The sequence below is a fragment of the Ammospiza nelsoni genome, chromosome 9 (genome assembly GCF_027579445.1).
Source record: "Ammospiza nelsoni isolate bAmmNel1 chromosome 9, bAmmNel1.pri, whole genome shotgun sequence".
NCBI lineage: Eukaryota > Metazoa > Chordata > Aves > Passeriformes > Passerellidae > Ammospiza > Ammospiza nelsoni.
This window is the reverse complement of record NC_080641.1, coordinates 27,427,214-27,441,004: the sequence shown is the minus strand read 5'-3', so window position 1 is coordinate 27,441,004 and position 13,791 is coordinate 27,427,214. Positions and strand designations below refer to the sequence as shown.

The following is a 13,791-nucleotide window of genomic DNA, read 5'->3' as shown; positions in this document are numbered from 1 at the left end:
TTCTTGTATATGTAAGGTAATGGTGATGTTTCAGAGGATTATTTGTGAGCAGTAGCTTTGATGACATTCACACAGACTTGCATTGATTTCTTGTATTTCACATCATTTTATGCTGGTGTAATGAAGGTCAGAAATACTCCAACTCCATTATCTAAAAATCCTTCAAGCTTGTCCTGGAGTCCAAAATGGCTTTCACTGATTTATTTCACATGAGGTTAATTGCTTCTGAGCACAAGTCTGAGAAATGAATATATGAAGGTTTAGCACCTCAAGGTAACTGAAGACTGTAATATCTGCTGTGTTCCATGTTCTGTTCATTGCAGTCACTCAAGTGTTGGGTTCATCAGATGCTTTTGTTTGGTTGGGATCATGCTACAGGCTCAAAAAGGGCTGGCACAAAGTAACCTGTTCCTACTTGTGACTGGGATTGTAACAGGCTCCAGTAGAGGGATTACATAATACCTGATCTTTCTGGCAGATATATTTTTCCAGCTGCTTTGGAATCGCTGCGCTCCGGTAGCTGCTTTGCCAAGTTAGAGACTCGGTCGCTATGGCTTCACATAATGAATCAGCTTGAACCTGTCCCATGCTTAACAGTAAAAAATGCACATGGAAGGTTAGCCCCTGTGTTTCATGGAATACTTTGCAGGTCCTGATAATTTGTGGGTTTTGGTTTTTTTGCTTAGTGGAAAGATTTCTAGGTGAGTTGAGCACAAAGTCATCGCTGACTTCGGTGCTTGTCTTCCTGGTTCAGTTATTGACTTTTTTCCCAAGGACCATTTGGACAACAATGCAGTAGGGAATTGTACTGCTGGGATGGAAGAGCCCTCTTATGTGGATTATTATGCAAGAGTGTTTAATCACATGCCCTGAAGCCCTGTTTCTTCACAGACTATATTAATCTTCTCCACTTGCATCTACTGGGTCTTCCATTATGTAATCCGGTGACTGGCTGAGATGCTGCATTAGTTAATTGTTAATAGACTTGTCACTTTGGGTTTGTCCTTTTATGTTAAACTCTCCTCTTTCCTTTCCTTGCAGAGCTGATGGAGAGGTGAAACACTGTGTGATCTACAGCACTCCAAGAGGTTATGGGTTTGCAGAACCGTACAACCTGTACAGCACACTTAAGGATTTGGTTCTTCATTACCAGCAGACATCCCTTGTCCAACACAATGATTCCCTAAATGTCAGGCTTGCCTATCCTGTCTACGCACAGATGCCCCCCTCTCTCTGCAGGTAAATTTTGGGGAGGAGGAAAGCATTGGCTTATCTTGGATTCTTTTCTACGATTTTTATTAGAACTCGGAGGGCATTTTTTCTCCTTAGACTGCTTGTTTTGCACAAGAAGTGATTCTGTGAATGTGAATCAAAAAGAGGCCTAGCAGCAACAAGATGACAACTTGGGTGTAGGTGTCCTGGTGCTACCTTAAAAGCTCAGCTGTGCTTTTACACCGATACTTTTGTTTCCTTATGAGGGGAATAAACTCAACGCAACGCATATGAAAATACTGGAAGCAGAGCATCATTTTATGGAGATGATTTTTTGCCAGGCACCTTCAGTGGAACTTCTAATTGGATTTTGTTTTCTCTTGTTCTAGTAGACACAATTTGAAGCCTCTAGCCGAGGCACTGATAATGTCTTTCAGTCTTAAACTCCCAACAAACTAGGGGGAAACTCTGCCACAGCAATTCTTCTCTGCTAATTTTTAGCAGCTTCACTGCGATTCAGCCGGACTTCCAAAAGAGGGCTTGTCTTGAGGTAGCGTGGAATTTGGTGAGAGAAGACCAAAGGAATTATGGGAAAGCTTCAGGTTTTTATTTAAATGGAAAAATGCTTGTAAAAGGAAAGTTGCTTTATTTTTTTGCCAACAGTAATGAAGTTTTGGTTTCAATGGCACTACAGGTCTTCGCTTAAAGGAAACATAACCAAACTGAACATGCCAAAACTTTGTTCGTTGCTAGATCGAGCACTTACAGGGGAGGTTGCATTAGCATCCGCACATACTTTCTGCACCAAAACTTGAAACAAATAAAAGGAAAAGCTAAACATTGTCTGGCTTCAAAACACTAAATTTGTCTGATCTGATGTAATTGCTCACTCTCCTCTTTCTTCACTCCCTCTCCCTCCTGTTCCTCAGCTTGGGATTCTGTTTCCGGAGTTTTAATGATACTGTGCTTCAGAATGTAAACCAGAATGAAGCTTGCACTGACCTGCTGCAGGTCTCTTGCTGAACAGTGACAGACTCTTGTAACACTTGATTTTGGTACAGAAGGGTCGGTGTAATCAAATGCTCCTGGATGGCTTATTGTACCCAGTTCTTTGGTGGGGTATAGTTACTCCCAGCTGAAAGAAGTGAGCATGCTAATCCTAGATCTCCTCTGATTTGTTCTTTGTGGGCTGGGTTCTGAACTCTCACACCACTGCAGCCAAGCAAGATTTTACTCTGGTATAATCTAAATTCCCTTGTAGTTATTTTAGACACGATGCAAAACACAGGAAGGGATGAGAGCCATACTCCTCAGTTACTGGATGCCTGGTACCATCCTTTGGCAAGGGCTGCTGTCAAATACTGGAGCGGGTAGTCCTGGGCTTCATCAACTACAGCAATCATCAAATAAATCCCCTCCCTGGAAAGTGTACAAAGCAGCTTATTTCCATTCCTTAAGCTTCTAAAATGAAAAAGAGCTAAGTTTGGCAAACTGAACCACTTGGCATCAAAGCACAACTGGCAAAGTAATTGTTCAGCGTGCAACCTTGAAAGTTACTTTTGTTCCCATTACTGGAAGCGTTTCCCTTGCAATGCACCCATTGTGCAGGACAGGAAGCAGACAGTCATGCAGGTCTGAGAATGCTGGAGACCCGTTTCTGACCCTGGGGCTGATTTCCTGTTCCAATGGCTTTTTTCTGTAATGCCTGGGCAGTAGTGCCAGGCTTGTTGATGTATATTGTTTACACTAGAAGTATTATTTCACTGAATGTCTTGAATTTACAAGTAGGGAAGTGACAAGGCTGGAGCACTGACAGCCATTGCAGGAAGGGTAGTCTGGTTGCCTGGCATGCCACAACATTTTTTATTTTGCACTAATGACCCTGACGCATCCCAGATACTTCCTAATTGGCCAGAGTGCAATCTTCAGGCAAGGAATTCTGTAGGTGCCACTTTTCTCATTTAAATAATACCCTACAAGGCTTAACCAAATCTCAAAACTGTGTGAGAGAGGAATAAAATTCACATAAGCTGCTATGTCAAAATGAATGACATCTGTTTGCGTGTCCCTTCTACTTCCCCAGGAAAAACGGAAAAATGAGACACAGCCCTTGCTGTTAGTGGAAATCTTGAATGATTTCCTCAGTGGTCTGTGGACATGGAATTTTTTCTTGGCTAATTTGCAGTTCTAATCTGGTAGCTGTACAGCTGCCATTCTCACACCTCTCAGGCATCTAGCATTCCCTTGATGCTGGGCTGAGACCAAAAGCTCAATGAAAGAAATCAGTTCAAAGGCACAAATGATAGCCAGGTGCCTCGTGCCTGCAGAATAACCTGTGTGAGAGGAGTGTCTGAATTTTCCCTGCCCTTGTGATCTCTCTGCACTCTCTTCCTGGCAGTGTTAACATTTGAGGCTGATGAGACCCATATTTCTGATCCCTGCTTTTGTAACAGAGGTAACCTGGCCAAAGTGTTTCACATCTGCCCTAATTTCAGGTCTGCCCCAATTTCAGGTAGGGCTCAGATTTGTTTTAAACAGGCACAGCTCTACTTCCAGGCTCATAAATCCTGGCACACCCTCGCAGTCCTGACAGCAGCAGGATAGCAGAGCAGGGCTGTCTGAAGTCTCCCTGTGGTGGAATCTGATTGATCCTGTGAGGTCTGGTCCAGGCTCCAGCCCTGGCTCTGCCAAGGTAAATACAGTGTAATTCCATTAGCATCTGTGAAGGTAGCTTGGCTTTATCGTGGTGTGAGTGAGTTGGGACTCTTGGCCCTTTGCTCCCCGAGCTCTTTTTGCTGATCACAGGTGATGTATTTGCTGTGAATGATGGAGCCAGGGCCAATAAGCCATCCTGAAGTGTTCTTTGAAGTTCTGCTTTGCCCAAACTTTCAGAGCAGGGCTATGGGCAGACGAAGCCTGCTTTCATTGTACTGGCTCCATTATTCTGAGCAGTCTCCTGAGGCTGTTTTGCCACTGTCTCTCCCTGTGTGTGGTTTAGGCACCTGAAGTTGCTGCCACAGTTCCCCATTGACTCACACGTGCTATTGCACAGATTCTTTCTGCAACTATTTTGCACTCACAGAAAAAATGAAAATTGCTATAAAACCAACTGACACGTGTAGCTGGTGGGATCTATGGGGCAAGGGCTTGGTCCTGCACCTCTCATTGTGCTTGGCCTAGTTCTGTTTGCTCAGTAGCATTAGACCTGTGAGAGAACCCACAGCTTCCAGGAGCTGCTCTACACTTGCATGACTGAGAAATCAGAAATGGGCCTGTGAGGTGCAGGATTACACCCCAGGATGAAAAGCAGCTGTTAAGCCTGAAACAAATACAGGAAATGTGAACAAAGAGGCAAAACAAAGAAACTCAAGTTCTTTTAAAACAGTAAGATGTAAGAAGGTTTTAATTTTAAGAATCAGAACATCAGGAGGAAAGGGGCAAGTAGCCTCACTGTCGTAGCAGCCATCTGGTACCAGGCTGCAGTTAAAGGAACATTGATCTCACTGACCCATGTTGTATTAAATATATATGTAGAGTTGAATAAATAACTTTTGCACAGTGTTAAATGGGGGAGGGGGGAGGGGATGTTGAAACTCGAATATGCACAGTTTCTTCTAATCTGTTTTGAAGTATATTTGCAGGGAATTAGGGGTGTTTCAGTATTTTGTGTTGATATGGATGGAAATCAGGTCTGCTTCCACAGTTGCCATTGGCCCCATTGTATCAGCCACGAGTGCCATGTTTTTGAAGTTAGTAACTTATAAATCTTTTCCCATTAGTTTGTCTGTTAATGGCAAGAAATCTGAGCATGGGAAGAGCCAACCTAGAAACAAGGAGGATATCCCAACAGATGCTTCACTAGTGTGTGAAGCAGTAATGTGCAATTGCCACCTTCTGCTGCTGGAGTGCTCTAGTTTTGGGGGGTTTTATTTCATTCCCATCAGCAGTGAAGTGAATTGCTGCTTTGCACCGTTGGTAGTTGCAATCTAGAGTTATATCCAGTATAGCCCTTTGTCTTATGCCAAAAATAAAATGCTCTTTCCACACTCATCTCTCTCTTGAGGTGGCAGATGTTCAAGAAGTTTTCCATTTAATGTGATGGGCCTGATTCTTTTCTTGCTGACACTAGTGTTAGCAAGACTTCCACAACCAAAAGCCATTCCCAGGAAAAAAACTTGCATTTAATCACAGCTGAATTCTAGTCACAGCAGGGCAAACATCAAAGTTTTTCCCTTGCAAAGCCAGGCAACTGTGATGGGACTGTGGAAATGAATGTTGACACTTAGAGCTGTTTTGGGGAGGACAGGAGAAGGATGAGGGTCTTGGTTGCCCCAAATCCTCGGCTCTGTGCAGGCTTAGGTGGCACCATGTCTGTAACTGAATGCTGTGGCTGTTTAAAACAGCAGAATTGCTATAGGAGTGTCACACTTTAAGTTTGGAAAAGCCCCTTATTTGGTACTTGAACAATCTCGCTTCTGTTTTTGAATGTCTGTTTATTTTTTTATTTTTTGTTACACTAACAGGGAATAAAAATATGAAATGTTAGTGAGTCTTGGATGCTTGCTGCATTGTGCAGACATGAAACAGGTACTGCTTGTGGATCAGGAGGGGTAAGAGACAGACAGGTTCAAAATACAGTTTTACAAAGCACTATGATGGGTTTGGGGTTGTTTGGTTTAGACCATGTTTAAAATCAATTTTCCTTAGGTGTGTAGTTTCCTTATGGTTGATTTGCAATCTCAGCTTTTGCAATAGCAGAATCAAAATAACATTCCCGAAGAACAAAAATGCTGTGAAGGGAGGGGGTCAGGCTTGCTCAAATTCAGCATTCAAAGCAAACAGCTTTAGTGAAGAGGAAGGATCAGCACCCTAAAGCATCCCTCTGGTTGTAGTTTGAAGCAGGAGACAGACCATGAACCAGAAACCTCTGCCGGGCACCATGAAATAAGAGGAGATGCCAGAGCAGACCCTTCCCTTTGGAATAACCAGCTGTAATCTCCTTAAATGCACATGCAGGAGAGGTTTAGGGAATTGGTACAAGTCCTTGAGGAGCTGCTGCCCTTTCTGTATGGGAAGGGAGCTTGCACTGCTGATCCCTTGTTTCCTTTGGCACTGGGAGAAGGGAAGGAGCAGCCCAAAGAAGCACTGGCTGTTCCTCGGGAGGCTGGGCCAGCTCAGCCCTGCGTGAGCAGCAGCTTTGGATGGGGTTACGTGAAGTTTGGCCAACATTTTTGTGAATCTTGCATTCTGTGGGCAGAAATACTTTCCACCGAATGGGGGGGGGGAAAAGAAAATCTCTCTTGAAATCTTTTCAGTTCCTTCCTGTTTGTTCAAAGGGGCAGATTGGGAGCTTTAGCTTGTTAACTGTTTAGATGATGACAGTGCTTGAAGTGCTGGTCTTTGGGGCTGGCTCCATACAATTAATGCAGAATTTGCATTTTTTAAATTGCTATTGGCATAGACTCACCTTATTTTATGACTACACTCGCCATTTGTTCTAAAGTTTGCCTTCAAAAAATGTAACATGAGCTTCATAGGCAAGGAAAAAAAAAGTGAGACGGGCCCTTTTTGGTAGGAAAAAAACCACTTCGATGATCAACCTGTATTAGAGAAAGCAGCTTTAATTTGATGCCCCCTCCACCACCTTCCCTTGGGATTGCTTCTGTGAGATTGGCATTGGCAATGAGGGGAGGGACATTCCCTGTGTCCAGCAGCACCGCTGCCATGCACTCTCCAAGTGCTTGTAGCAAGAGGCTCGGGATCGTTTGGAGAAAGTTTCTGCATCCAAAGACAAAAGAAAAGGTCTCTAAGGGTGACTGTCACCCCCCCCAGCAGGGCTTGCAGGATGCTGGGGCCAGCCCTGAGCTGCCCCAGGTCTGTGCTGGCTGCAAGGGGGGGGCTCACCTTCAGTCAGCTGGGTCAGGGTTTGAATCTGTTTTGTTTTCGTGAGTGACTTCTACATCCAGCAAAGATCTCTTTGATGAAAACCTGTTAATTTTGTATATCTGGCTGTTTATTGCACCATGGGATTGTAATGGTCTGCATCATCCGTGTGTGTGTGTGTGCGCGTGCGTGTGTGTGTATATGTACTGTATGTATATAGATATATGTAAAATATATTCACGTACACATTTATATGCATTAGCTGTAAGTGGCACTGCCCCTTAAAAATAAAACAAAACTCACTGTTAGCACATTCTGCCATGTGTTTAGGCAGAATCGGGTTGGTTTCTTGTCAAACGAAAAGGAGTTTATTGTATTCATCTTGCATATGTGCTTCTGAAATGCTGAACTCTGGATTTCCTCGGGGGGGTTGCTACTATATTTGTAAGCAGAGTTGATTTGGGGTGTTATTTACTCTGGGACAAAGCATTCAACCGTGTCCCAAGCAAAGGCTTAGCAAAAGAAACCCCTCTTGCTCTCGTGTGAGATGCAGTGATTGTTATTACGTTGCAGTGGCCCCTCAGTGCCCCCTGTCCAGAGCTGATGTGCAATGGGTGGTGTTGGTGCGTGTCCCTTTGTGAGTGGACTCTTTGTACAAGGTGTGGTTCAATGTAAAGCATGAGTGGGTGTTTGATCTTGTGTCGAGGGCTGAAATAACAGCACACTCCTTTGTACAACCTTTGCATCAATGTTTCTGCTTTTCTTTGACTTCTTTTTTTCTTTAAGGGAAACTGCATCTGTTAAGAACCTGCTTCTCCAGAAGCTGTTGAATTATTTTGTTTTCCAGATGAATTCCAGCATGTAACTTTGGTACTCTTGTTTGTTATTTGTGTAAAATCTGTTCTTCTGTCGTTTATGGTGTAGTCGGGGAGGGGGGTGGGGGGAAGAAAAGAAATAAAAAAGGAATTCATGTAGTTTAACTTTTAAAGAAAAGAAACAAACTGCTTCATAAGGAAACCAAGTGTATGTTAGTGTTTTCTGACAAGTCATCCTGTAGTTTCTAGCTCAGTAATGCAACACTGTACTTGTCACCGGGTGTGTTACAATTTTGCTGTACTTTCTTTTACTAGATGGTTGGGCTTTTAAATCCCAGACACTAAGCATCCTGGGCCTACTTGCTCTAGATCAAAAAAAAAATGCAATAAAAAAAATTGCAATAAAGCACATTGACATGTAATGTTTTAGAAGGATGTACTGACAGCTGTTTCTAATAAATTCCGAACTGCAGCGTGGTTGGGCTGCCTTGGTGTAGCTGTGTCTGTCTCCCAGCCGAGGCCATGGGCATCATCTTGAACAGAAGCTTAAAAAATAAAAAAAGACTTGCAGAGGTCTGATTTCCTCTAGGCTGGAGAGAAAGCCCCTCCTGGGGCTGGGAGGAGGGAGGAATTCACGTAGCACACGCGCGCTCCTTAATGGAGCCTTCCCTGCGCTCCTTTCACGGCCTCTTCCGAGGGAGCAGCAGCCATCAGCAGTGTTCTGCATGGCTCACTGCCTCCCCTGCCAGCAGGGAAAGCCAGCTTTGGTGATGCCACTCTTGCTGCTGGGGGGAGAGGAGGGCATGCACCACTTGAGCAGACCTAGGAAAGGCATGGCTCAGCTGCATCCACTCACCTGGATTTTGCAGGACTTTGGGAAATCACTCTTTGCTTTCCCAATTGCTTCATGAGCACCAGGCATTGGAACAACTGAAAATCGGTGAGTTTGGGGGTGGTGTTGCTGATCCTCTTTCATTACAAACACAGGTGATGGCAGACCTGGGGGGATGTAGTGCCCCTTAAACTTGGCAGTCAGATGGGATACCACCCCAGCATCCTCAGAAATTTAGGGGCAGTGGCTGTGGCTGTGTGTGGTTCGGGGTTTTTGCAGCCCCATGAGTTGACCTTTTTGCAGACTAACGAGCAACATTTTTCCAACCTCCTGAATCAACCTTTTTTTAAAAAAAATGCTGCATCAGCATTTTTCACAGGGCCATGTAAGCCTTTTCAGCTGCTGAGTCAGCATTCTCTCCAGCACCAGAGGCCCCTCCACCAGCAGGCAGGGAGCACCCAAGTGGGCAGAAAAGCCCCTGATCATGGTGCAGGGGAGCTGGGAGCACCCACATGGTGAGTTGATGGGCTCACTCAGTCATCTGCTATTATACGCAGCAAGGAGCTCTCCCCATGTTGCAGCTCCTCGGGGTGGTCCCTGCTGTCCTGCTGTCCTGCCACAGCACTGGAGGGATGCAGCCCCTTGGAAACATCACCTGGAACAGCAGCAGCCACGTGGTACCCGAGGGATGAGCCATGGGCTCTGTGGGCCAGTGTTCACTGCATTGGCACCCCCAGGCAAGAGGAGAGCAATGGGGAAACAGCAAGGAGCTGAGAGGACTCTGCACAGTGCTCCAGGGGCCTGGCTCTTTTTTATTATTATTTAATTTATTTCTTTTTAATAAGGGCTAATGAGGCAGAATTGCAGGAAAGATGTAAGTCACTAATTGGCGAATGGATTTCCAGGGCTTTGCCAGGCTGCTCGTTGTGTTATGAAAACATCACAGCCAGAGCCGGCGTAGGAAATTTCCAAGCAGCCCTGCTGACTGGATGGAAAGAAAAACACCTCCCAGCTCAGATGTCTTCTCAGAGAAAGGGCAGATCCCGAGGATTTTTCCATCCTCAGCAGTTCCACAGAGCTTCCTGCAAGCCCCCTGGGTCCCCCCCACTCACACACAGGACCCTTCCCAGTGGATTGGCACCCCCAGGCCTGGCACCACAGGGCAGGGCTACAGGATGGGTGGATGGACAGAAGTCCCCAGGCTGCTTTCATGGGATTTCTCTTCCACCCCATGAAGGAACCCACTGTAGTGGGAGATTCATGAGAGGATCTTGCCCATGGGAAAATAAATCTGTCAGGAAAATCCCAAACACCTCCAAAAGCCCATCCTCCCCCAGCCATAATGTCTTGATGTAAGGGATCAGGGTTTGGTTTGAAACCTGGGGCTTGCTGCAGCAACCAAGCTGCTCCACTTTTCCTCCTTGGTTTCATCTCTCAAAACAGACTTATTTTAGTCTAAGAGTTTAGTTTAACAGACACTGTGTTGCTGGGCAGCAGGAGCAACACAACCACAGCCATGGCTCCGAGTACCACAGTCATCAGTAAAGGGCAGGGTGGTGAGTGTGCAGCCAAAATCCATGAGGGATGTGGTTCTTTGTCCCCTCCATCCCAGTGCAACATGCACAGCTGGAATGTGGGATCCATCAGGTGCCTCTGCCGTGAATGAAGCACCTGAGCCTGGAAATGCAACTGGGCCAGCTGCTTCTCACACCAGTCCCACTGGGTTTGGGGTTGGGGTGAATGTGAAGGTACCCAAAATAGAGGGAGCTGCCTGAATCCCACAGTTCATCCCTGTGAGACATGAGATGCAGCATTTCCCTCCTTGGAGCATCAAGTCCAAGCTTGGAGCAGCAGTCAGCAGTTTTCAAATGATCTGCTGGATTAGGGTTGGCCAGAGACCCAGAATCCCCATTTCATGGGCAATCTCATCCTCTTGCTTGTCAGGCTTCATCCAAATTGGAACAAAATGGTAATGTACAAAATTTGACTCTGGAAAATACTTTCAAGAGGGGGAAAACACATCCCACACTGATTTTTGTTGAGCTGGCACAGTCCCACACCAGTATTAGCCTTTCTATATCAATGCTATCCATGAGCCCAGAAGGGTTGGAAGGACAGAGGCTTCACTCTGACCAGCACAATCCACTTCCCTGGCTACTATTTTCTCCACATTTTATCTTGACTGTTATTTTCATCAAATCTGTTCTTTCTGATGGCAAATCTTTCTTGCCAAGATCTAGTTGACTTTGAAGAGAAGGGAGGGGTAGGGGACAAAATGCCAGGGCACCCTCTGCATGGTGTCTCTGTGCTCCCTGGGCAGAAGGTGTGCAGAAGGAGGAAGAAGAAAAGGCTGCAGAGCACCAGCCTGGGTTGCTGCCCACTCTCCTGCCTCCAAACCCATCCTTGGTGGTGGTGGTGGCTCCTGGGAAACACCTTGGCCATCTCTGCCCAGTCACTGGCATGTTTCAGGGCAAAACCCAGTGTGGGTTCCAGCTCTCCTGTGCACAGCCACCTGCCCCAAGCCCTTCCCTTCCCTGGTCCCACCAGACCCAAGAAATCCCCCCCAGATGAGGGGCAAAGCCTTGACCTCTCCCTTGGAGCAGGAGGAGGCAGCTCCTCACATCCAGCTGGCTCAGCCTCCCAGCCCTGATGCAAACTGGAGCAACTCAGGGTCTGAGAAGAGGGATAAGGAGCAGGAAGAGAAGCATGAGCTGTCACAAGGCCTCGGGGGCAAGCAGAAGCATGACACATGGTGGAGCATCTTCAGGCAGACTAGGATGGGTGCCAGGAGGGCAGGGGCCAGGGTGTGCCCCTGCATCCCAAAAAAATGTCCCTGTGCTCCTGCTTGGGCTTCTGGGCAGGATCCTGGCCTTCCCAGGAGAGGCACTCAATAGTCACAAACCTGCTTCAAGCAGAGCTGTGGCTGGAGCCTTTCCCAAATTTGCCTTTGCTGACACTTCCAAGGGAAGGGGCAGGATGGGTGCACTGAGGGCAGGGCCAGCCGCCCTGGGCAGGTGCTGTGCACGCTCCCGCCGCCGCCCTGCCAAAGGAAACACAAACATCCTCCCCAAAGAAAGCACTGTTCATGGGCAGCACAAGTTCCCGTTTTTGCACAGGGCAGGTCTGTTCTGGCAGCTTTCACCACAGTGCCGGGCTGAGCCAGGGCTGGGCCGGGCCAGAGCCGCCCTTCCTGCCCCATGGAAACAAACCGGGAACAGCGACCACCTCTGGCACCCGGGCAGGGCTTGGGCTGCCCTGATGGGAGACACATCCAAGCTACAGGGGCTGAGTCAGCCTCAGAGCCCCTCCTGCACTTGGGATGTGGCTTTTGGGGATGTGGGACCCTGGAGATTGGAGACCTGGAGGATGTGGGACTTTGCTTCTCCTTACTTCTGGCAAGGGGAATGTTGGCCAAACCGAACTGTCCCAGCACTGTGGACAGAGGTGGCGAAGCCTCATAACCTGGAAGGAGCTGTGGAAGGGAAATTCCAGTGTCATGTAATGGTGCAGTTCAACACCAAGCCAGGACAACAAACACAGGTTATTAAAAAAAAAAAAAAAACAAAGACAACAACAACAAAAAAACAAACCATCACTAAAAAAGTAAAAGGCAAGTGTTATTTTGGCCTAAAGTTTGTGAAGACCTGAGCAGAAAGCAGAGTTCAGGGTGGAAGAGGGGGTGAGGAGGAGTGCAAGGGCACTTGGGTGCACATCACTCATGGAGTAAATAGCTCTGGGTGTTTTATACCTGCCCTCAGGAGCGGGGCTCCTCCTCCTGCTCCTCTCCCCCCATCAAAGCACTGCCAGTGTCCCTGGTCCCAGCACCTGCCCAGCCTCACACCTGCCCATCTCACCTGCCCATCTCACCTGCCCCATCTCACCTGCCCATCTCACCTGCCCCATCTCACCTGCCCCATCTCACCTGCCCAGCCTCACCTGCCCCATCTCACCTGCCCGTCTCACCTGCCCCATCTCACCTGCCCATCTCACCTGCCCCATCTCACCTGCCCCATCTCACCTGCCCATCTCACCTGCCCAGGCCCCGGTGGGAGCGAAGTCCGCAGCAGGAAAAGCGAGGCTGAGGGCTCAGGAACAAAGCAGCCTTTCACAGCAGCGGCTTGGCCAGGGGAACCAGGGAATGTTCCTGTCCAAGGGCTCCCAAACGGTTCCCAGCTTTGATCCTGGGCACAGGGCGGGTTGTCGGCGTTTTTCCTTTCCTGCTTTGTGTTGCTCTTGAATTTTTTTCCTTCCTACTTCATGGTGTAATTTTTGCGTGCGTCTACAATTTCGAAGAGAATTTTCTTGCCCCTCTGGGAAGAGAAACCTTCTGCTGGGAGCAAGATGAACCCTCTGTACACCTCTTTCATCTCTGTCCTTAGGAAGAAAAATCTCTCCTCCAGGATTCACTGGAGGCACAAGTGTTCATCACCATCATTTTCAGTTCAGAGGTTGTTTCTGATATGTCTGATAAACCCCAGCCTCACTCAGGATGGGAAACTGAACACAGCTGTGTACCTTCCTCCCAAACCACATCCCTTCCAGGGGACATGGTTTGCATGCTCAGGTGGCCTTCCAGACTACCCAGGTGACAGGGACAGCAGCCCCCAAACATGCTGCCTTCCAACCAGTTCCTCTGCCACCTGTCTAAAGCTGCTCCCCACCCCAAATGCAGAGGGAGGGGATGCCCCAGCCCACCCAGCCCAGGGCTCTCCCCTCCTGCAGCCCAGGGAATGGTTCCCCACACAGTGTGGGCCACACCTGACACCCCTGGCAGGGCAGGCCGAGCCTCCCCTGCCCACTGCCCACATCCCAAATATTTTTAGGCAGTTGGGAACATGCCTTTGCTGCTGCCAGCCTTCCATGCAGGGCCAGGAGGAGACAGATGGGATGGAGAAATTGAGTCAGCCCTGAGAGGTCACTGTGGCAGCCAAGGGAATAAAACCATCCCCCTCCTCTTCCTCCTTCTCCCCTTGCTCCTCATCCCTCCCCTCCTGCTCCCACCACCGCCTCCCGACGGATGTTGCCTTTGGAGCAGCCCTGGCAGCCCAG

At 47.7% G+C, this 13,791-nt stretch overlaps 1 protein-coding gene across 2 annotated transcripts in view; it reads left to right on the top strand.

Annotated features, from left to right (window-relative positions):
• PIK3R3 (phosphoinositide-3-kinase regulatory subunit 3) overlaps window positions 1–8,387 on the top strand; it is a 77,847-nt gene extending 69,460 nt beyond the window's left edge. For both annotated transcript variants that reach the window (XM_059477759.1, XM_059477760.1), the window contains one exon: window positions 1,042–8,387. In XM_059477759.1, coding sequence (XP_059333742.1) covers window positions 1,042–1,243 — 202 coding nt within the window. In that variant the 3' untranslated portion in view covers window positions 1,244–8,387. The remainder of the gene's footprint in view (window positions 1–1,041) is intronic.
• Window positions 8,388–13,791: the final 5,404 nt, after the last annotated feature.